At 40.3% G+C, this 23,556-nt stretch overlaps 1 protein-coding gene across 1 annotated transcript in view; it reads left to right on the top strand.

Annotated features, from left to right (window-relative positions):
• Nucleotides 1-3,258: 3,258 nt before the first annotated feature.
• kcnk9 (potassium channel, subfamily K, member 9) overlaps nt 3,259-23,556 on the top strand; it is a 41,902-nt gene continuing 21,604 nt past the window's right edge. The window contains exon 1 of the mRNA XM_038724293.1: nt 3,259-3,541. Coding sequence (XP_038580221.1) covers nt 3,259-3,541 — 283 coding nt within the window. The remainder of the gene's footprint in view (nt 3,542-23,556) is intronic.

Here is a 23,556-nt window from a genome sequence, read left to right as displayed (position 1 = left end):
AAATTGTCCCATGGAGGATTATTCAATGAAATAATTGATAACACTTTACAATGTGGTACACAAAATAGTGAGTTACTAAGGAATGAGGGAGGAATGAATCAGAAACTACCAAATAATTTAATGAATTGTTTTTTTTCCAGCAACAGAGTTTTTGAATTCACCAGTGAAGACTCTGTAGCTATTGTCATTATCTTAGAATAATAAATGATTACTTAGTAACTACTTAGTATGGTGTTTCACTTAAGGGAGTACAAAAACAGTAACTAATGACCTAGTAATTAGTAGTTTTGTGCCACTCAGCAGCTGGTTCAAGTTAATCAGGAACAACTCCTCATTCACTACCTACTCATTAAAAGCAGGATTCAAAATTAGCACTTGCCAAATGCAAGTAAACTACTTTAGCAAAGCCTAAGGACCGAAGTTCATTAATGTTCTTGGAAACAACTATTTTGCAAGTAGTCTCACCACAGGGTCCATTTTGATAGCTCTTGTCAAGCTTTTCATCACAACTTGAGCTTCATCAGCACTTCAGGTGGTTTAAACAGGCACTAAATCATTCAGCACGGACAAGGGCGTTCAAGAGCACAGTGCAAAATCAATCAGTTTTTCAAAATTCTGATCTGTCATGATGGTGGTTTAAGCTGCATATGACTAGCCTGTGTCCATTCAGCAGAAGGGAGCATGCCTTTCGATGTGACGGAGGCCAGCGAGGCTGTGCAGTGTTTAAACCTCACTCCCCGACACCTCAAGAGACGCACTGGCGACTGACGCTAGTGCCCATGGGTTTTGGCCTCCTCGTCGGCATGTCCGCCTCTCATACCCGAAGGCGCCGGTTCAGGTCAGGACCGTGCAGTACGTTCTCGGGGGCCAGCCGGTTACATGGGCACTTCACATTTGGCTTTTTGTTATTGACAAAGAAATGATTGGGTAGCCAGGGTTTTGCCACCAACTCAGTCTGCTATATGACTTCACATCGGAGAGCAAGTAACCATCACACAAAATCAAACCTGGTCTAACAGACTTTATTACTAATTTTACAGCAATAACAGTATTGTGGAAACATTATAGAGCACACTGTTAATCACAGAAACACCAATAGGGGATGATGTAAAAAATAAGGCTTCACTAGATCAGTCTGTTGCTCCAGTGCATGCAGGGAGTTTCCTTCATGCATACCTTGGAATGCTACAATATAAACTCATACAAACTATATATTTCAGATTTAAAATGAATATTTTTCCTTCAGCACTAATGTAAAATAACACAGCAAAAAGTCAAAACAATATTAAACTAATCATTTTAGACATTGAACAGTCACATTGTTATACATTTTCAGTGTAAACTGAAAAAAATAGAGGCATTATAAAAAGGTTTGGCAGTCCCTTAAGATTAAGTCATTATCAGGTTTACTTTAAGGCCAATATCATTTCAGTCTATGTTGTGCTTTAGTGGTGCATTACTGACAATTACACAATTAATCAAATTACCAGGAGCTGGTTGCCACACTGTGAACCTTGGGCCTATGGGCCTTTAAGGGTCTGGGGCAGTTGCCTGCTTTGCCCAAGTGCTGATCCAGTTTCTCAGGAGGATTGTTCATAAAAATCTCTTTATATTCATTCCTCCCTGTTGCTCCAGATGTGTCTGATGATTCCGCAAAGTGTGTGTGTGTGTGTGTGTGTGTGTGTAACTTGCAATTGTATTGTGCGCAGCAGCGCATCAGTCAACCAGCCTCCAGCACCTTGGACAGCGCAGCAGCCTGTGCAGCTGAGCCCGCGGACCAGTGCGCTGATGTCCCACTGCTGCCGGAATGTAAAAAGCACTAATGTGATCATCTGAGTAAACCCCCACTGTCCATATAATGCGTAGGAGTAGTCATTGTAGGAGGGGGGTGGGGTGGGGTGGGGGTGGGGGGGCAGTCAGTTGTACCCCAGCCGATTGTTCCCTAAGAGAAAGCTCAGTAGGCAGATGCTCAGGCCAGAATTGGGTTGATTCGTGACACTTGGGAAAAAAGAGAGAAACAGAGACAGGAGGAGCAACGCCCACCGATTACAGTCTGGAGTGTGTGGAGACATAAAATGTGGAGCCTTCAAAATAGGAGCAGTTCGTGACACGCATGGTTAACTCAGAAGCCCCCGCACGACGAGGGAAAACAAATGCATTCTTTTGTTTTTCTTTTTCCAAAATTCGCTCAAAGTGATCAGCAGACAGTATGGGAGAGGAGATTTGGATGTGCGCAATGGAGCATGAGTGCCACTGCGGGCACGGAGCGCGCTGTGACCTTTTATGATGTTTATTTATTCGAGCTCTAAAGCATCTTTCTGACGCGCTCCATCTTCTACACACCCTAAAAAAGATATCCATTCGGAGAAATTCTTATTTGTGATATAAACCTGTTGTTGGCGATGATTTATTTGGAGTATTTTTTTATTCCTATAACAAGTGGTGAGTTTTCCGAAGAACCTGTAAAGGGAAATAGGTTGTGTGTGCTTGGTGTGATGATCTGCGCGCAGCGAGAGTAACATTTCCCAACTTGATGTTCCTCTGAGATCCTCTGTGACCCTCCCATGTTATCGTCGACTCAGCACATTTCTGATGAGGATGTCTGCTGTTTGCCAGGAAGATTTAAGGATTTCACAGAAATTGGATTTTTTTTTGTATATGGGAAATGGCTGCTAAAAATAGCCTGAATGCTGATGAGGTGAGAATTAACAGGTTGGTGTTTAGTTGAAACTTAAGAGACATGCGGAAATATGCTCAGTTATAGAACATTTTAAGTCGCGCCACAGACAAAGAGAGTGGATCATCAACGAGAAGGGGAAAAAAGGATCTGTTAACGATCGTTTCTTCGGTTGGAAGAATTTATTCAGATCTGTATAGTTCACTTGAGGAGAACAGAGACCAACAGGCGATCTTGGAAGCAGCTTGTTGATGGCACTGCGCACCGGTAGGACTTGGTTTGGGCAGGTCTTGCGCAGGGTCTTTCGGCTGCAGGGCTTCTGGTCCAGGCGATCGAGCAGTCTCTTGTGTCTCTCCGCAAATCAGGAGCAGGATCTGGGGGTCTGTCACCGGGATCACCACAAGGCGGGGGATTTCCACCGCTGCTCCGACTCCGGCGTCCACCGCGGCCACCGTCACCGGAGCGCACCTTTCTGCGCCTCCGCTTCCAGGCGCTGTCCACACGGCTTTCCCCACGCTTGCTGCGCCTTCCCGGGGAATCCGAGGGGACATGAGCCCCTCGGTCGCCGGTTCCTGTTGGCCATGAAGCGGCAAAACGTGCGGACCTTGTCCCTGATCATTTGCACGTTTACATACCTGCTCGTCGGGGCCGCCGTCTTTGACGCCCTGGAGTCCGACTTCGAGATGCGGGAAAAAGAGCAACTGGAAGCAGAGGAGAAGCGTCTCCAGGGGAAATATAACATCAGCGAGGATGATTACCGCAAACTGGAGACCATCATCATGGAGGCAGAGCCCCACAGAGCCGGGGTGCAGTGGAAATTCGCAGGGTCATTTTACTTTGCCATCACGGTTATAACCACCATAGGTAAGTCTCAGTATCTTTTGGTGAGTCCCAGTCTCTAAACCAGTATAACCGAGAGCCCATAATCAATACAGGTGCGTCTCAGTGTCAGTGTGTTTTCACTGTTGCGCAACAGGACATGGTATATTATGAGGACAATTACATTTCCAAAGCAATAAAACGGTCTGTATAGGCAATCAAGCGGAAGCTTCCTATTCAGAGCAGTTGCAAACAATCCGACCTGATCACAAACATTTACATTGTACTGCAAGTCTGTCTTAAGTTTTAAAGCAACATGTTGCAGTACACACTCGCTGTTCCAAAGGAAGTTGTAGAGCAAGGATGGAGCTTTGTGTCACCACGGCCAAACAATACGAGGATATGTGGACGCGGTCTCTAAAAATCACCTATAGGTGAAATAACGCCTAAGGATGACGTAGCTCACTCTGTTAAAACACACATCATGTCCTTTGGTGCAGCTATACTACATTATGATTCAACTTTGCACGGTGCGTCACCAAGATGCAGCTCAAAGTATGACGGAGTAGAACGAGTTGAGGGTGTTAGACATGCCGGGATTTATTTTGAAAGCGCGCAGAAAGAAGGCACGGAGCTGTGCAGGGCGATAACGAGACTTTTTGAACGGGACTGATGGAGAGCATCTGTGAGAGAAGCAGCGGGATGTGGCGTGGTGCTGAAAGGACAGCTCCTCTGAGTTCAGCCGCAGGCAGGACGGGAGTTCAGCAACTGAAATCTGACTCCGCTTGTACTAATCCAGCCTAACTTTGGCATTTTATGCAGTTTATTCCACAGGTTAGAGTGACGTTGCACTGCAGGGTCGCTTAGGGGCTCGCCGCAAACAAGTGTGTGTGATCAAAGAGCTACAGAACACTGCTTTACTACAACAAGCGATTGTAAATGAAATATGAGTGAACTATGAGAACTGGTGATCATGAAAACTAAAATCACCGGGATGATAAATCGATCCAGTTATCATAAATGCATTTATCTGATGTGATTGCAGCTAAAAGGAAACACAGATCACATGAGTATGTTGCATTTGCGTCATAAAGATTTATTTCAAGCTGTGAGGGCGCATTGAGCTTCTCTATGCTCCACAACCAAACCACATTCTTTCTGCATTTTAATCACCAGAATACTGAATGAAGCTTAAGTGAATTGAGTTGGAGTTAATTGAGTTTATTAAAATGTGCCTCGCAGTATTACCAAAAAATCAAAACAAAAAAAAAAAAAACAAGTTAAAATTCAACCTTTCAGTCAGCTGAGTTTAGATTATGTGGGGGGGCACAACATTTCAGATGAACTTCCTTTTTCCGCAGAGGTCACAGAGATGCCTTTTCTCCATTATGGAAGTCAGATGTTATTCAAGATGAGGACTGTTAGCTGGGGGGAAACTAATGCACCAGGCCTGTCCTCCAGTTTGCCAGGCAACACTTAAAAGGGACGACCGCACAGAGCAGCGAAGGTGGATCCAGGGTTGTTTCTAGGCTACAACAACGAGAGCCATTGTAATATTCATGTTCTGTGAAGTGGTTACATTTACTGCAGCGGACTGTCTCTCCTCTGTAGGAAACAGGCCGCTTTTATGCATTATCATACTCTTAACAGTAGTGGCAACGGTACAGGGGGAACTTTCAGACTTTTACTGCTGAATGTGAGGGAGGGATTTGACTGTTTTCATGCAAAAGAAGAGATTTAGGCTTACAGTTGTTTAGATAAAAGTTGGACAGGAATTATTTCATGAGAGTGACTGCATTTTTTTGGTTCTAGCAGACTGCAATAAAGAAAAGGAGGAGAAAGCAACTGACAACAAGTGATATATTTTGCTGATTGCAAGAAATAAATTTCATTGCTTGTAGGTGAACCTCTAGTGGAGCTGTGTCATGCTATGAGCATATTTTGTGTGTGTTTTTTTAAAACAAAATTAGCTTTTTAAATGAATGCATTCAGGCAAATTGTGAGTGAGTTTCTGAAGGGGTTGTTACACATTGGCAGGGTTGTGAATCTTGTAAAACAACAGAACGAAGTTCACTGCATTGAACATCAGTTTGATTATTTTGCCATTTTGCATCCATTTGACATATTGTCATATGGATTGTCAATAGTCTAGTTACTATTGTGATATTGATAAAATATCCTCCATTGAGGATTAAGAAAATCTCCTCTCATCTTTAAGAACATCTGCTGATATTCTGTACTTTTCTTATTTTCACCAAACCCCAAGACCATAAACTAACAATGACTGATCCTACTAACAAGTAGCATCTGTGTATCCAAAGCCTGAGATATCTTCATTGTTTTCCAAAATTACAATAAACAGCGTAGTTTATTGTGAGTCAATCCTACATACACACTTCTCTGCTGCTGATAATGTTAACTGAGTGCACAAAATGTGTATCAATCCGCGTATGAAAATAGTCCCCAACAAATGCACAATTTCCTCCTGTTTGAGTAACATTTGCTAAAAATTACAGTACCTAGCTGGTTTAGGAAATAATTTAGTCAATTGTAAAAGTGAAACTATACATCTGTGACCCATTTTTAAAGACTTAAATCTTCCGCAGGAACAAAACACATGCTGGGAAAGTAGGAAAGTATTGAGAGGTAGCCCAAGTATTGAGAGGTAACACATGTTTGGTTTTGGATTTTTCATGGGTTTTGTTGACAATAACAAAAGGACAGAATATTACCAGGCTTATCCGTCAACCATATTGCACTGCTTATTGAGAGCAAAGATCAGCAGTATGTCTGAACTTCAGTTCAGTGAAGACATTTTTATATAAAAAGAAGATTAAAAAAATGGACAAAACCACCGTCATTAGATGGACAGCATATAGTCATCAGGTCATATTTCTTCTGGTGCAATGTGTTGAGTACTCTTTGTGACATTACTGTAGGTTTGGGACAGATAGATTTTTCTTGATGCCTCAGACCATGAAGTTAAGACAATCATAGAAAATTGTCTTGCTGTCAATTTGATATCTTTTTTTGGTGATTTACCCAACTTTCCAGACCTGCTAAGGCAGACCCCTTTCAACTGGCACTCCAAGTCGATTAAATCCAAAGCAAAGAATTATTTTCAGGTAGTATTTGACCCAGCCATCCATGTCTTTAGGCAACGGAGCTTTGATTTGATGAGCTCACACAATGATTGGAAGACTATACTCAAACATACTGTCCTGCTGACAGAGTGAGATTCATCACCTCACACCCTCACCTGTTAATGCCTTAGAGGGACATTTTCCTCTTACAAATAATGAAACTAGATGTGTTCCTTTGCACTGTACCAACAGATTTTCAAATAATTATTTTGACCACTAAAAGTGAAAGAACTGAAAATGGCTTTGTGCAAAAATTCAGCTACAAAGATAAGGAACCAATTTGGACTTTGTCAACTCTGAGCTGTTTGTGAAAAATAATTACATTTAGTGTCATCATGCGGTACAGCAAAAATGGTACAAAGATGTTTATTAAGATATGTGTTACCACGCTCACTGCATGTCAGCGCATTGAGATTTATTTATAAATTTTCCCTGGAGAAATGTAACAATACAGTTACCACAGTGCCACCGGCACAGATAGCCATACACATTAATCACCTGTTCACTTAAAATCTGTACTTTATTTTTAAGATTATTTTTCAAATAACAATATAGCATTCTCCATCGCAATAAATAACTGCATGTCCCGAAGTGTTAGCAGGATAAGGTAAATACCTTATTTGCCAGGTGACAAACCTTAATAAACGAGTGGAGAAACTTTACAAATGGAGATGCTTCTGTACAAAGCATGAGAGGTAGCTGAATGTTTTAATAAATACGGGAAAGTCAAAGCAGTGTCTTTAACGACGCTGTCCATCACATCATCAAAACACCACGTGTGGGAATATGTTTTGAAAGAATGCTTTGTTTTTCTAATTTATCACCCATCTGTGCATACAGTATTTTATATATATATATATATATATATATATATATATATATATATAATCTGTCCTCTATATTGTCTTCCTGCACTGAATTATTTCCCCTTATCATTATTATGCCAAATTAAGATAAAAAAGGGAATCTTTTTTTTTTCACAAAATATAACTATAAAATAATAAAGAAAGCAGCATGTGATAAAAATACATGGGGAAGTAAATAATATAATGAAAAATAATATGGAGTAAATGTGTATGAAGAAGCGATTTCAAGTCTGATATCAATTTCGCTGGACTGATCTCTTCAGGGATGTTGTCGTTTAGTCAGCTAAGGACTGTTAGTTTAAAAAGTCTCAAGAGATGCAATAAGTGTAGCGGTAATATTAGTGGCAGCATCAGAAGGAAATATTCTTGTTGGGGTAGTAGTAGAAGAAGTAATGGCAATGTAACCTTATTAGTCTTAGTAGCATTAGCAGAAGGTGTAGCTGTTGTACTAATAGTGGCAGTATTAGAAGTAGTAATATTAAGTAGTAGTGGTAGTTGCATTAGTAGTACCGGCAGCAGTATACATACACATTATACAACAAGTCCAAAAATAAAAGAAACCAATTTCAATAATTATCACAGTTGTATTTCAGACCTTAATGTCAAACGACAACAACATGTACATGTACACTGTGGAATTATAATACTGGACAAATCAGAACAATACTGATTAAATAGTTAAGTAGTGTCTTCTTTTTGTTTTTTGGCTTTTAGACAAACTAAACCAAATCAAAAAAATCATTTCATGGAAGATTGAAACTCATACAGTAAACCATCATAGTCTGTACTGTACAAGACACAAATTCACTTTCCACTTCTCCCAAATCACACAACCTGTTTTCCTCTTGAAGAGGAAGAATACCAGTGCCACTTAAAGAGCTTTCACCACTAGATAAGTAAGATATTAGATGTGGCTTTGTTGAAATTTGGTTTAATATTCATATATGTCATTTGATCCCCATGTCCTTAACAATCTAATAGTAGATAAGTAGGTGTAATTGTAGCAGCAGCAGCAGCAGTAGTAGTTATAGTTATTGTAATAATATTAGTAGTTGCATTATAAAAAGGCTGAATCTCAGGCCTGCACTTTAAATATATGATCCGAGACAACGCACGTCCTCGTGGAGGATTAAAAAATCTGTAATCTCCAGCTGCAGGCCTCACCTGTGCTTTATTCATAATAGGCTAAACACGGTAAAATCTTCAGTTTCAGGAAATGTCTGGAGGTAATCCGTGATCACATGCTCATCATCATTATCATCATACCGACATAAACTACTTGAGCACAAGGAAAATGGCCGGAGATCTGAAACTGGAGCCTAGCTGTGATACTGTTAGCACATGTCAGACCAGCTGTCTTCAGGGGCCCATCTCGGTTGCCATGATGAGGCTGTAACCCCCCTCCCCATCACCCCTGCATCCAGAGTGACCCTGTAAATTGGCTCTATTTATCCGTGTGACTAATTGCACCGATTGTGACACTTAGTAATGACAGCATGTGGTAGGTGCAAGGTGTTCTCACCGCAACTCTGCTCAGAGAAAGAAAAGCAACCACAGCATGCAGCAGTGTGTATATATACCTACCTTTCTCACTGAGTCGCTCATGTTGCCGGGAGACTAAAAACATCTGAAAAGGTTAAAGTCATCTCTGCTAAATGTCTGTAAATATCAACATGTATATATACAGTAGATAGGCAGTTTAATTCATTTTTCATTACTGGTACGATTCAGTGTTTCCTTTTTGACTTGCTCGTGTAAGAAAACCTATGAAACAGCATTCAGACTGTCACCAAAACTTCTTGAAACCAGACTAATGAAGTTTTCTTAGGGTGAGCAGCACTTTAAGGCTCTATTAAATGGCAGACAACAGCATAAATGCTTTTTAATGAAGAATTTATTTGCTCAAAACTATTAAATGAAAAATGTGCACAGGGAATTAAAATTAATTGCAGATTTTGCAGGAGGTTACAGCCTCACTTTGTTCATGAATGTCAAAACTGGCCAATATGTAATTTCTAATAAAAGCCCAATGCCAGACAAATGTAATGATAAACAGAGACAATATATCTCTTGTGTCATTGGAAAAATGATGATTTGGTCTACTAGCAGTTTGATTAGCATGAGCAGTAAAAAAACACAGACACTAGACTACTAAACATATTGTTTGACTGACAAGCGAGCTTTGGGAAGGGCAGTGTAAAGTCTCCACAAACCTTTTCATTGTTTTCTATTTGGTAAAAAAAATTCCATATATTGATAGTGAGTGGAATGGAACAATGTGAGAAAACAAGTAAAAGTAGCATGTTGGTTTTAAATGTTTACAGGAATTAAAACTAACTTGCATGTCAAATATTTAGCATCTTAGAAGCTCCACTTTCTTCACCAGCTAGTTGCTTAATATCTGTCTGCCTAGGCAGGTACCATCGGTTTATCAGAACTTTTTTTTTTCCAACTGAAAACAGCAGCCTGCTGCTGCTTGAAATGAGACGGATGAGAGCAGAGTTTGTGGTCTGGAGAACCAAAACAATGTGCTAAAATGCTATAAACACCCTGAATAGCTGAGGGAACTGCAGGCTTAGTAATCTGATCCATGGTTAATATAAACTATTGATTAGTGTAGCTTTAATGTATACATAGTAATTAGGTGCCACGAGCACCTGACACCTGTAAATGCATAAGTGACTGAATCAACTCTGCCCAGCTGATGCAACACCAGCGTATGCCCTGATAGTAAACCCACTCTACCGCTCTCACAGTGGTAACATAACTGAGTTTTGTAATATAAACATCTAAAAACTGAATCTCAAACCTGCTCTGTTGGGGAACGTGAGCTGTGAACTATCAAAGGTGCTGAAGTCAACATTTGTGTGGATTTGTGGTGAGATTTCTGTCTGATCGCAAGTGTTGTCGGTTGGTTTCCACCGCCTTGTCTCATCCTAACATGCAGTCCCAAACAGTCGTAATGTATAACGTAATGCACAGCAGAGTATAGGCCAGATAAAAAAATATGAAATAATTCTCATTAAATGATGACGTTGTCTGACATCTCAACATGTCAGACAACACAGCTGTGTGGGATAGATTCTGAATGTGCAGAAAGTTTTGAACACAAACCGAAAACCTGCTGAAACACGGGAGTTTTTAAAGTTCAGGAATTTCTTACTGAATGAAACTGAATTAATTTATCATTGAGGTGAAAAGGTGCCACATTTAAACAGGTTACTTCCCCAAACAAAAGACACAAAAGAGGAGGGAAGACTGAATCACGCCTGCATGTGTGCTGACTCAGCAGGGATGACATTACATGACAAAAGGATCTACAGGAGAAAACATATCTTAAAGCAGCACAGAATGCCTCAGAGCCATAGTGCATTATATTCTGTTATATTTTGAATTGTCACTTCCTACCTGAATTTTGTGTTTCCCTGTACATAAATAAAACATTTCCAACTAAAATGCTCAAAAATGTCATGTTATTCAGCATTGAAGGTTTCTTAAAAATAAAGTTAAAGTCTCGCCTCTTCTTGTGTGTCTCGTCACACCCATATTTAGGTAATTTAGTAATACATAGTAACACATTACTCCTGACACTAGTCATAAAACACTGCTTTTCTTACTAAATAAATGTTACTGCCAACAATGAGATCCCAGATACACTTTCAAAATGTCATGGCGACTCTGACTTCCCTGGAGTCAGTGCGTGATTATTTACATAATAGTAGAGTCAGAAGCTCGTGTTTTGAAGTGCAATACAAGTGAGTACCATCCTCGCAGTTAAATTCATCACCTGTCCCTTCTAATGAAACCACTTTGTGAAGATGAGTCAGATGCCGTGTCTTTGTTGGACCTGCTGTGCTGGTCACAGTTTCCATTATGCTCTGCAGCAACAGCCTCTTTCAGGGCAGCAAGTCTTTCTGCAGGATTTCTTGACTGACGCTCACATATTATATATCCTGATTGTGTGTCAGTAGGAAGTATGCACTAAAAAGTGCATTATAAATCAACCCATTCAAAGAAGCCTTTATTGAATATAATATTAGTGGTGGACAAAAAGGTATGTAAACTGTGACCTGCAGCTGGTGATTATACTGTAAATCATGCTTTTATGAAAAACATTGTGTTCTGTTTGTGTTCTCCTTCAGGCCTGCCCACCGAAATGACTGGGCCCCTGAAAAGGTCCAGTAAATGGGCCCTCCGCAGATCTGCTTTACTCATGTCAACGCGTGCTGTGTTCTCTTTCTATCTCCTACATAAACATATACATGGCCTGCCGCATGCGGTGCACTTTTGATGGTTTATCGTCGAACATTACTCATACGATTTTCAGGAGAGGGGGTTGATGTTGCATAGGTCTTTGTATTCTACAGTTTGTAGGTGCGGTGGGCATACAAATTGTCCACCTACATTGCATCTTCAATTCAATTAAATCCTTTATTTAAACCTCTAGAATTAAGTTTCCCTTATTTGCAATGATTTTGAATTTGTAATGAATTTGCAGAGTTCAAAAATTCAAGGGCAATACTCAGTGAAAACAAGTGCACACACTGAGGTGAAGTGGTTTGAGATCGTCGTCTTGAATTGTCCGGCAAGAGTGCCGATCTTGAGAATATTTTGTAGATGATGATGATGATGATGATTCCACTAAAGGAAGATTTTCCAAGTTCAGGATAACCGCGAAGGACTTTAGCATTTAGTAGAGCAAATTTGGTAGGGTCCTGCGGTCCAGTCCAGCATAGATGTTATATAGGGTGGTGAATGTCCAATAAGGCGTTTATGGATGAAAAGATACAAGTGTTTGTCATGCCTCTTTGTGAGAGAGGACCAACCGTCTCTGTTATAAAGAATCAATGGTAAGTTTCATAGGGCTCTCCGGTAATGAATCAAGGACAGAATGATAAACTGAGTGTAGGGCTTTTAGAGGCAGCAGCATGTCTGTAGATTAAATCACCTAATCTAGGACTGATAGAAAGACGGCCTCAACTATACTTTTCCTACAATTCAAAGGGAAGCTGAATCTGTTTCTATACAAAAATCCAAGTTTTTGCAGCAATTTGGTGATGAGATTTTCAGTATGATGTTTAAATGTAAATGATGCATCAAGCCAAATACCAATATGTTTATAGTCTAGGACTCTCCCAATATTGCTACCATGCAATGTAGATAGCTGTAGACCGTGAAAATCAATATACCTTGCTCTAGAAAAAAAGCATAAATGTTGTTTTTCTTGCATTAAATATTAGTTTAAGTTTGACAAGTGCATCTTGATCAGCACTAAAAGAAAGTTGCAGGTTCGCAACAGTAAGTTGTACAAACTCAGCAACACAATACAGATTAGTGTCATATGCTAAAGACGGACATTACAGTCAATTAGAGAAGAGACAATATTATTAATATAAATTATAAACAAGACGGGGCCCAGAACTGACACCTTTTGTTACTGGTAAAAATCTGATTTGATATTTCCACCTTTGAAACACTGGCATGTCATTTTGAAGCTGTATCTACAAGACACTGCATCAAACCCAGTATTGCATCTGAATATGAGTATGAGAATATGAGTTCTGCTTATGAGTATCAGTAAGCAGAAAATTAAACAGCAGCACAGTGCTTCCATTTGTCCATACAACAAGAAAGAAACTAATGGAACAGCAGAGATGGTACTATGCATAGGTATGAAACCAGACTGGTGAGGGCTCAAATCAGAATATTTTAAATGATATACTTTTGAGTTGGTTATTCACCGACTATTCCTAGACAGGGAAGTTTGGATGTTGGCTGATAATTATTGGGATCACTATTGTCTCCTCCCTTGTACAAAGGAATCACGTAAGCAGACTTCCAGATACTGGGAATAATACCAGTTGTAATGGAAAGATGAAATATGTGTGTTACTTGCTCAGTGATAAATGGAGTGGAAAGCTTTAAAAAGAACAGATCGAGTTTGTCTGCTCCAGTTAATTTCCTGGGATCAATGGTTTGTAGAGCATTAGCTCACTAGGAGAAATAAGTTGTAACGTGAAGAGAGAAACGTGGGTCACGAGGTATATACAAGCACTATTAATAGGTGTGGGTCATTTGACATGTAAAGGTGAAGAATTAGTGGTTTTATTTTTAATAACATTTACTGCCTTCCGGAGTTTTGCCAGATTTGAATATGAGTGGTGAATTAATTCTTAATAATATTTTGATTTGGCTTCCCTTCCAGAGGCTGTGCATTTATTTGTCGGTTGCCTTAAGGCAAGCCAATGGGATAGGTCCCCTGAGAGTATTGACACGGACTGATTGGATAGCTGTAGATGAACGATGTCACTAAAGATGAGGGCAATTTCCCCCATTGATTTTCCTGGCAGGCAGCAGAGTTTCTTCATTCCCAAAGAGAACCAGTTGATGGTTCTCCAGCTGTGTTAGGGTCCTTTGTTCATGCTCTCATTCGAACATCAAAAAGCACAACCGTAAGGAGGGTCAATAAGCCCGCTTACTTATCGGAATTTTCTTTGATGACATATGGGCTTGTAATACCCCGGGTTTCCCATTACTTAGTATGGATTACCGGTATGTACATCTCCAATACATCAAGGACATAGGATTTCATGACTTATTTGCCCAAGCAGCAGTCAATAAAATGACTGAGCACATTTTAAATCCAGGTGATTTGCACATTCATTATGCATGACACTGAGTTTCATAACAGGTGTAGATACACTCAGTGGCCACTTTATTACGTATGCCTTGTACTGGGTTTGACCCCCTCTTGCCTTTAGATCTGGCTAATTCTTTGTGGCATACTTACAACAAGGTGTTGGAAACACTCCTCACAGACTTTGGTCCATATTGACAATATTAGCATCACACAGTTGCTGCAGATTCGTTGGCTGCATAACCATCCAAAGGTGCTCTGTTGGATTGAGATCTGGTGACTGTGGAGGTCATCAAAGTACAGTGAACTCATTGTCATGTTCAAGAAGCCAGTTTGATGATGATTTGAGCTTCCCCTTTCTAAATTCCCTTTCCTCCCCATTCTGCTGCTCGGTTTGAACTTCAGCATGGCCATGTCTACATGCCTAAATGCATTGAGTTGCTGCCTTGTGATTGGCTGATTAACTATTTGTGTTAACAAGAAATTGAACAGGTGTACCTAATAAAGTGTTGCTTTAAGTAATCTTTTGCAGTCGTCTCACCAAAACAAATTTTATAGAGAGCATGTTTATCATATCATCATAACAACCTGTTCTGCTACTCTGTACCATTAAATCTTTTTGTTTTGTTGTTATGTTAGAGAAATGTTTGGCTTTTAGGCATTTATGCCAAAAAGTAGAGTATTTGTTCAAAGATTAGTTAACCAAACCACTTACCACCAGGGTCCACCAGACCATAAACTTTAAAAACACGAGCCCACAGTGGCACTTTCATGATCATGTCCGCAAAAATATGTTATCTAGGCTTTTTGCACAATAACATCTATATTTAATGCAGCAAAATGAACAAAAGTAAACAGCTTTAATAATAACATGCAGGCTCCTTGTATTGCACACATATAACCATTTATATCACTGAAGTGTGGTGCTACTTCTGCCCCAGTCTTTCAGGGCTGCTATGCATTTTACAAACAACCAGATGTCCTTGTGTTTGCTGTGTAAATGTTCTTCGTCTAATATTCAATTCAGAGGATTGAAGGCCACATTTCCTTGGCACTGTTGGGGAGCCATAAATGGGCAAAAATGTTCCCAAGGGAGCATTCTCCTAGACCCCTTTGGTTTGGACAAAGCTCCAGATGTTTAATGTTTGCCTCAACCCCTGGCCTTCATCAAGTCAGCATTTTAATGTGTCTAGTACTTTCCTATGATCAAATACTCTCCTATCAGCCTCAGCTGTAAGCATGCTAACAAGATGGTGAACATAGTAAACCTATCACAGTAGTAGTAGTAGTACCACATGGCCATCATTGAAATCCGTATTTGTTTACATCAGTACTTATATCTGGAATTTTATAGTGTAAAATTGTATAGTGCTTTGCACTTTTCTACAGCTTGATTTAGTACTTTAATGACTGAACACTGATTAAAACACCAAGTTGGGCTATTTGCTGAATAACTGAAGATTCCTGTGTTGTTATCCCCTTGACACTACATTACCTGGACTTATCCAGCAAGATCTATCATGATTAATGGAGTGCTGCTGAAGTGTTTAGTGGTTTTGTTCACTTGTGATTTTATTTCCATGTCCCCAATTTGTGAGATCAAATCTGGGCTGTAAATTAACACCTTGCTGGCGTTTGGCAGCTTGCAGTAATTCCTTATAATGCTGGAAGAATTTGTACTCGCCTTTCTTGTCCAAACAGGAAAGTGGTTCAGATATTGTCTGACTGCTGCTTTTAGAACAATGAGCCAAGGCGTTCACCCTAGTTGCACTTTGTAGCCAGTAGATTATTTTCACTTGCTGGAGTGTCCTACCGGGAGCTTGATGGAGGTCTCCACACAGATCGATGGGAATGGGTTCCTGTGGTGCTGATGCTCTCTGTGGGAGTCACTGGCTCTGGAGCCGGCTGGTCTATTTTTGCTTCTCAGAGGGTAAACTGTGCTCACAAGGTCCCTCGGTACAGCACAGTTTGCCCCTGTGGCTTTATCCTAAAAGCACAAATGAAATTAATAATTATTAGTCTAGCTTTATAAAGCACTCCAGCATGTCCAACTATTCTCATCTTAAAGGGGCCACTCTTGATTTTACACATCGAAGACAATTTACTTGTCACAGAAAGTATTACTCAGCCTGTGAAAACAGGTGTATAATGTCGTCTGTGGCTCTGAAAATAACCCTGATGATGTCATCAGAGGTTATTTTCAGTTGACATCATCAAGACGAGTATGAAAGACAGGGGTCTAAAGATGCTGTCAATGTGCATTATGGCAAATGTAGGAACCAGTGTTTTTGGAGCTTGAGCAGCACTGGAAACTAAAAGTCAGGATATCTTGGCCTCTGCTGCTTTCATTTTGACTATTCGTACAGGGTCGCAGGTGCCTGGAGCCAATCCCAGCTGACATCGGGCGAAAGGCGGGGTAACCCTGGACAGGTCGCCAGTCCATCGCAAGGCCACACATAGACAAGCAACCACTCACATTCACACCTAAGGACAATTTAGGAAACACCGATTAACCTATGCCTGCATGTCTTTTGTATGGTGGGAGGAAGCCGGAGCACCCGGGGTTTGAACCCAGGGCCAACCATGATGAAGCATAAGAGGTATAGAACCCCCTCCCCCGATGTAGTCTAGACACTGGTGGCGGTGATGAAGGGATGAAGAAAATGCTGAGGATCTGGATGTGATGAGGAGGATTTCTGCTGAGCAGATCTGATGAGCAGGAGGGAAATGGGGTGAAGGGGGACCGCAGCAATTCATACTGAAATGACAGCTGGCAGCAGAGGAAAGAAAGGATTTTAAAGTTTGATAGTGACTACATCATTGGCTGTGCCAATTATGCCAAAATCTGATTAGGAAACTAAAGGGAGAACGCCCACTGTCAGCTGCTTGAGGACAGGAAGAGAGAGACTGTATGAGAGAGGAAGAGAGTTGTGAATGAATGAAGCATAAAGATAGTCTTTCTGGTTGAACATGCTAACTAGCACTAATTAGAAAGCTAACAAGCTGAACCTGGTAAGTATCACCTGCTTGCTGATTTAGGTCAAAGCACTGTTATGCCTAATTAGGATTAGGGTTAGCTGCTAGCATGGCTGTAACAAGTCCCCAAATTTTAGGAAAGTTCCAGATTTATACAAATTGGGTCAATTTTTTTGTAGTTTTGGCCTCATTCTATCAACAATAATAACTTTTTACGCCTCAAGTTAATTGATGCAATCTAGCATGAAAGAAGGCTGAAGGGTTTAAACAGACCAAACTTACATGGAAAAGAAAAGAAAGTTAAACAGTGAAAAAACTATCAACATCCATCACAGTTTTAAGAGACTGACTCTGATCAACTCTGAACTCTTTCTTAATTCTTTCAAGAAACAGAGGATACATTTTTTTTTAAAGAAAAAAAAGTGATATTTAATATTAAATATGTATGTTTGAAATAGTTAAAATGTTGATTTGTAGGTGGGCTTTCCAATAATACTTATAAATAAAGTGATATAGATAACTGGCAAAACTGTTGACTTGTTTACAACCTGTCTGATTTTAATTTTAATGTTAGAAATGATGACTAAAATTATGCAAATTAGACCAAAGCTGTAATAAACATGAATAAAAAGTTCTGTTTTTTTGTCCTATTACAAGTCAGGTACTGTTACAACTGTATGTTAGTTTGAATGGCATGTGACCAATTTCACCCATAACAGCCAAGATAGGCCGCACATCTCACCTGGAGACAGGATGCTTAAAGCTACTGAATCTATCTCTTAAGGCAGAATGTGCATTTGTAAATCTTGCTGTACTCTCCTGAAGTCAGTCTGATTCCTGGCTCAACCCCTGTCAGTCATCTCAAACAGCTATCTACCTCAAAACAGGGACTAACCTGAGGCTGAGGTAAGCAGCCTCCATAGGGCTAAAACAAGAGATCAAGTCAGTAACATAAAATAAACAGGCTGAATAAATTGAAACTTGATAGCATATTCAGCTTCCCTGTTCAGTTCTCACTAGGGGGGGGGGGGGGGGGGATGTATTACTCAATGCACATACTTCACCAGCTCTTACAAATGTGCACAGTGAACTCTGGCACTTTGCAGTTAATAAAACAAGCACACCTTTTTACGATCCTAGCACTGACTGCCAATATAAATGCCATATTTGATAGAAACAGGGAAGTTTGTAAAGTGCAGTGCAGTAATGACTTTATCACTAAAAGTAACTCGAGACCTCGGTGTGCCAGTTTCATACTGTATTTAACATGACTCTCATGACTTTTCATGAAAATAAAAATAACATGAAGGACACATGCTAAAATATTAATATGAGATCTTGTACATGCATGCTGGGCTCAAATATTGTTAAATAAATTATGAGGAAAGAAGCTTAATAGATAATTCTAGTTTATTACAAATTCAGATGAGATGAACCAAACACATGTGATAAACCTTAGTATACAAGATAGATATAAGGGATTTTAGAGTTGAAGTTGTTCAACTGGGCCTTATTTTTTTATAGCTAAACCATTTTTATTATACGTTATAATAACATTGTATTTTCCATGTTAATTGCTGGGGTTGCAGCAATATCGCTCAACAAAGTCAGATGGGATAAGAAACCTGAGCAGCAGGCAATCAGACAAACAAACCCATAGTTTAGCCAAACGTATTTGGAAGAGGAAACGAGGAAAATGATGAAATGACTACCCAAAGTGTTTGTTTAAACATCCATCCCAGTTCACAGTTAATTAGACAGTATAACCAACATTGCTCACTTTCAGTTTACCTCCAAATAAAGTGGTTTAGATAATCTGGCTAAACTGCTTGTTTACAACCTGTCATTTGACTGCTTGTTTTCATTGCCTCATTGTCATAGCAATGTCACCATGTTGGCACTGGGTGACGTTGCCCTTCTTTGTAAAAAAACAAAACACAGGCATTATTTTGAGTCAATCTCACATATTCTGTCCTCATGCTGTAAACACTGGTGCACCAAAGGTGTATTAAATAGTTCCAAACAAATGCACTCTTTCCTCCTGTTTAAATAACATTTTAACAGGAGGAAAGATTTTTCAACCACGGTGCCCAGCTGAAAATGACTGAGCCTCTATACAACACTAAACTAAAGTATTTTTGCCCTTTTTTAAGGAATAGTTAGACAACTTTTGATATAATGTTGCTGACAGCTGAGAAGATCGATCCCTCTCTCGTTACTGTGTGTGGATGTGATTAGCGTAGCTTAGCATCATGGCTGGAAGCAGAGGGAAACAGCTGCCTTCTGTTGGTTACCTGACAACAAGTACAGAAGTCATTTCGTCACGTCTGGAAGTTCCAGTTTTACTTTGGCTCCCTATAGTTAGACTACATCATGGAACTCTCCCTGAATCAAGATGAAACAACCAACATCTTATTTGTTGCTATTTTTTAGCATTTGCGTACTTTGGAGTGAACCAGGTTGTTTCCCCTGACTCCTTTATTAAAGGAGATCTATTATGCTTTTCCATATTTTATGACTTATCTACAATGTTACAATGTTGGATGTTCATGTTAAAAATGGCCAATGCTTCAAATAATGAGGTTAAAGTATTTAAAAGAAATCCCTATGAGCCAAAACCTCAGATTTCCTCCTGTTCTGTGTTTTTTTTTTTTACCAACGGCTCTGTTCTACCACACACAGAGCTAGATGGAGCCGGTGTTCCATACAGTGCCTTGCGAAAGTATTCGGTCCCCTTGAACTTTTCGACCTTTTGCCACATTTCAGGCTTCAAACATAAAGATATAAAACTGTAATTTTTTGTAAAGAACCAACAACAAGTGGGACACAATCATGAAGTGGAACGAAATTTATTGGATATTTCAAACCTTTTTAACAAATAAAAAACTGAAAAATTGGGCTTGCAAAATTATTCAGCCCCTTTACTTTCAGTGCAGCAAACTCTCTCCAGAAGTTCAGTGAGGATCTCTGAATGATCCAATGTTGACCTAAATGACTAATGATGATAAATAGAATCCACCTGTGTGAAATCAAGTCTCCATATAAATGCACCTGCTCTGTGATAGTCTCAGAGGTCCGTTTAAAGCGCAGAGAGCATCATGAAGAACAAGGAACACACCAGGCAGGTCCGAGATACTGTTGTGGAGAAGTTTAAAGCCGGATTTGGATACAAAAAGATTTCCCAAGCTTTAAACATCCCTAGGAGCACTGTGCAAGCGATAATACTGAAATGGAAGGAGTATCAGACCACTGCAAATTTACGAAGACCCGGCCGTCCCTCTAAACTTTCAGCTCATACAAGGAGAAGACTGATCAGAGACGCAGCCAAGAGGCCCATGATCACTCTGGATGAACTGCAGAGATCTACAGCTGAGGAGGGAGACTCTGTCCATAGGACAACAATCAGAGGTATACTGCACAAATCTGGCCTTTATGGAAGAGTGGCAAGAAGAAAGCCATTTCTTAAAGATATCCATAAAAAGTCTCAATTAAAGTTTGCCACAAGCCACCTGGGAGACACACCAAACATGTGGAAGAAGGTGCTCTGGTCAGATGAAACCAAACTCGAACTTTTTGGCAACAATGCAAAACGTTATGTTTGGTGTAAAAGCAACACAGCTCATCACCCTGAACACACCATCCCCACTGTCAAACATGGTGGTGGCAGCATCATGGTTTGGGCCTGCTTTTCTTCAGAAAGAAAAGATGATTAAAATTGATGGGAAGATGGATGGAGCCAAATACAGGACCATTCTGGAAGAAAATCTGATGGAGTCTGCAAAAGACCTGAGACTGGGACGGAGATTTGTCTTCCAACAAGACAATGATCCAAAACATAAAGCAAAATCTACACTTGAATGGTTCACAAATAAACATATCCAGGTGTTAGAATGGCCAAGTCAAAGTCCAGACCTGAATCCAATCGAGAATCTGTGGAAAGAACTGAAAACTGCTGTTCATAAACGCTCTCCATCCAACCTCACTGAGCTCGAGCTGTTTTGCAAGGAGGAATGGGCAAAAATTTCAGTCTCTCGATGTGCAAAACTGATAGCGACGTACCCCAAGCGACTTACAGCTGTAATCGCAGCAAAAGGTGGCGCTACAAAGTATTAACTTAAGGGGGCTGAATAATTTTGCAAGCCCAATTTTTCAGTTTTTTATTTGTTAAAAAAGTTTGAAATATCCAATAAATTTCGTTCCACTTCATGATTGTGTCCCACTTGTTGTTGGTTCTTCACAAAAAATTTGTTTTATATCTTTATGTTTGAAGCCTGCAATGTGACAAAAGGTTGAAAAGTTCAAGGGGGCCGAATACTTTCGCAAGGCACTGTATATGGTCATTTGCTCCACACAGCTATGCTCAGTCTGTCTGTACCGCACAGTGACAACAACGGCGTTTTAGGGGGGGGGCCTTAAAGAGACAGGAGCATCAACAGCTTGTTTCAGACAGAGGCTGAGATGAAGGCCTACATGAAGGGCCAGTATAAGATCAAATTTTTATTTTATTTTTAACTTTGAATCATGCAAAGCTGCCATACAGGAGACACAGAACAACAATATAGGATTGGAAATGCAGTGTAATAGGTCTCCTTTAATGCTAAGCTAATTGTCTCTGTCACTTGTTCCTTAATGGACAGATATGATAATGCGATTAATCCTGTCATTTAGCTATTGTCAAGAACACAAATCCATGTATTTTTCAAAATGTCAAAAGTATCATCAAATGGGCTTGGATTGGAAGTACTGACTAGGTTTTTTTAATCTTTTTGTTTTGGATTTGCTGACAATAAGTATCTTATATTCTGAGATTGTCTGGTGTGTTCTTTCAGTGTTCAACCTGCAGACCTTTGTTCTGTATCACTTGAATCTAACAGATATTTCCCAGTGATCTGGGAATCAGGTAGGCACTGCAACACAAGTTCTGACATTTACCTCACGTCATCCTTTGGCTGCTAGATGCATTTTGATCCACTCTGGCCGCCCCAGGCTGTGAGTCAGCATGACACAGTGCCCAGCTACCAAACTGCTGGGTGTTCCTCCTTGCAGCTCAGGAACAAGGCGGATTAGCATTTCATTTTATTGTTATGTTCATACACCTTAAAGAACCTGCACACAAATTGCCAGTGTTTTATGTAATTTGTCAGTGGGTACAGTAAGAGTGCAGATGACCAATGCTACTCTATCCCTACCACCTGCTGTTAATTCTCTCCGGCTGGACCCTGACAATCATCTTCCCTCTGTAGCTGTGCACTGTAATGCACTCCCACACGGTCTTATCACAACCACTTTATTCCATCTGTAGAAAGAGTGGGAGTGTGTGGTCTCCTGTATGAGTTATTGCCACGGAACAGCAGCATGAAATCAGCGTCGGCGGCTTGTGCACAGTGTGTGGTCCGCTAGCGTTTTTGATACACGAGTAGTGTCTCTGATACTAAATGCAGTACCCCCGGAGGGGAGAAAACAAATACAGTGTGATACCACAGTGACAGTAGAATTATATAGGTTGGAAAAAACAAATATACCAGTGGGATGAGGGCTATATTTCTCACAGCATCATTTCAGTTTGCATGGCATTACTGTGAGTGCATGTTGACATAATTTGTTCCTAATTGCACGGTTATTAATTTGTGGTAAAAGAAAGGCATCTAACGTGCAGCTGCATTATTATCATGAAACATGATATGCAACATGTGCTTTGTGAGACTGCTCAGTTGCGTGATTGCTTCAACATTATGCATGCAGGTGTTCAGTTTACACAAAGCAATCACGATATATACGATGATATATGTAAATACAAAGCTCAATTAGTTTCACGTCTTTGCATGTGTATTATAGATGCTGGTCTGCAGCAGAATTAATTGCCATGAAAGATATGAAGTATACTGAACAAAAGTAAGGAAAAAACAGTAAAGCCAGTTTGTAGTACCGTCTGCTCTGTTTGGCCATCTTCAGCCTTGAGAGGCCATGTGACAAACAAGCTGTAGCGTGGAGCCGTGAGGCGACTAGCTGACCATTAGTGAGGGCTGACCGTCTGCTGTGGGTCAACATAATCACAGACCTGGGACTAACATCGTGTATCCAGTCTTGCAAAAATACCAGACATCAGTTTGAGATGACCTTCTGACTACAGCAAAACATATCCCTGTTACAAGTCTGTTGGCAGAGAGGCAGCAGGGCACACCAGGCCAAGTGGTGTCAGTTTCTCTGGGGAGGTGATTTTAGTGAGAGCAGCGTGAGTGCCTGTTGCTTAGCAGCACTCAATGGCTGTATTTCCCGATGCCGGGCAATGAGCTTTGTTAGGTGAAGCCTAACAGGGGATATAGAGTGACACCTGGGGCAGCTCAGAGTCCTGCCATGAGCAGGCTGCAGGATGTGAACACAACGTGACTTTAAATATCTCGAGAAATTGTAATGACAGCCCATCGGGAGGATTCTGAT

This window comes from Micropterus salmoides, unplaced genomic scaffold, assembly GCF_014851395.1.
Source record: "Micropterus salmoides isolate LMB-PRFRI ecotype aquatic unplaced genomic scaffold, ASM1485139v1 Ms_hic_scaffold_17, whole genome shotgun sequence".
Classification (NCBI taxonomy): domain Eukaryota; kingdom Metazoa; phylum Chordata; class Actinopteri; order Centrarchiformes; family Centrarchidae; genus Micropterus; species Micropterus salmoides.
Note: the sequence above shows the minus strand (reverse complement) of the source record. Positions and strands in the feature narration are given on the sequence as shown.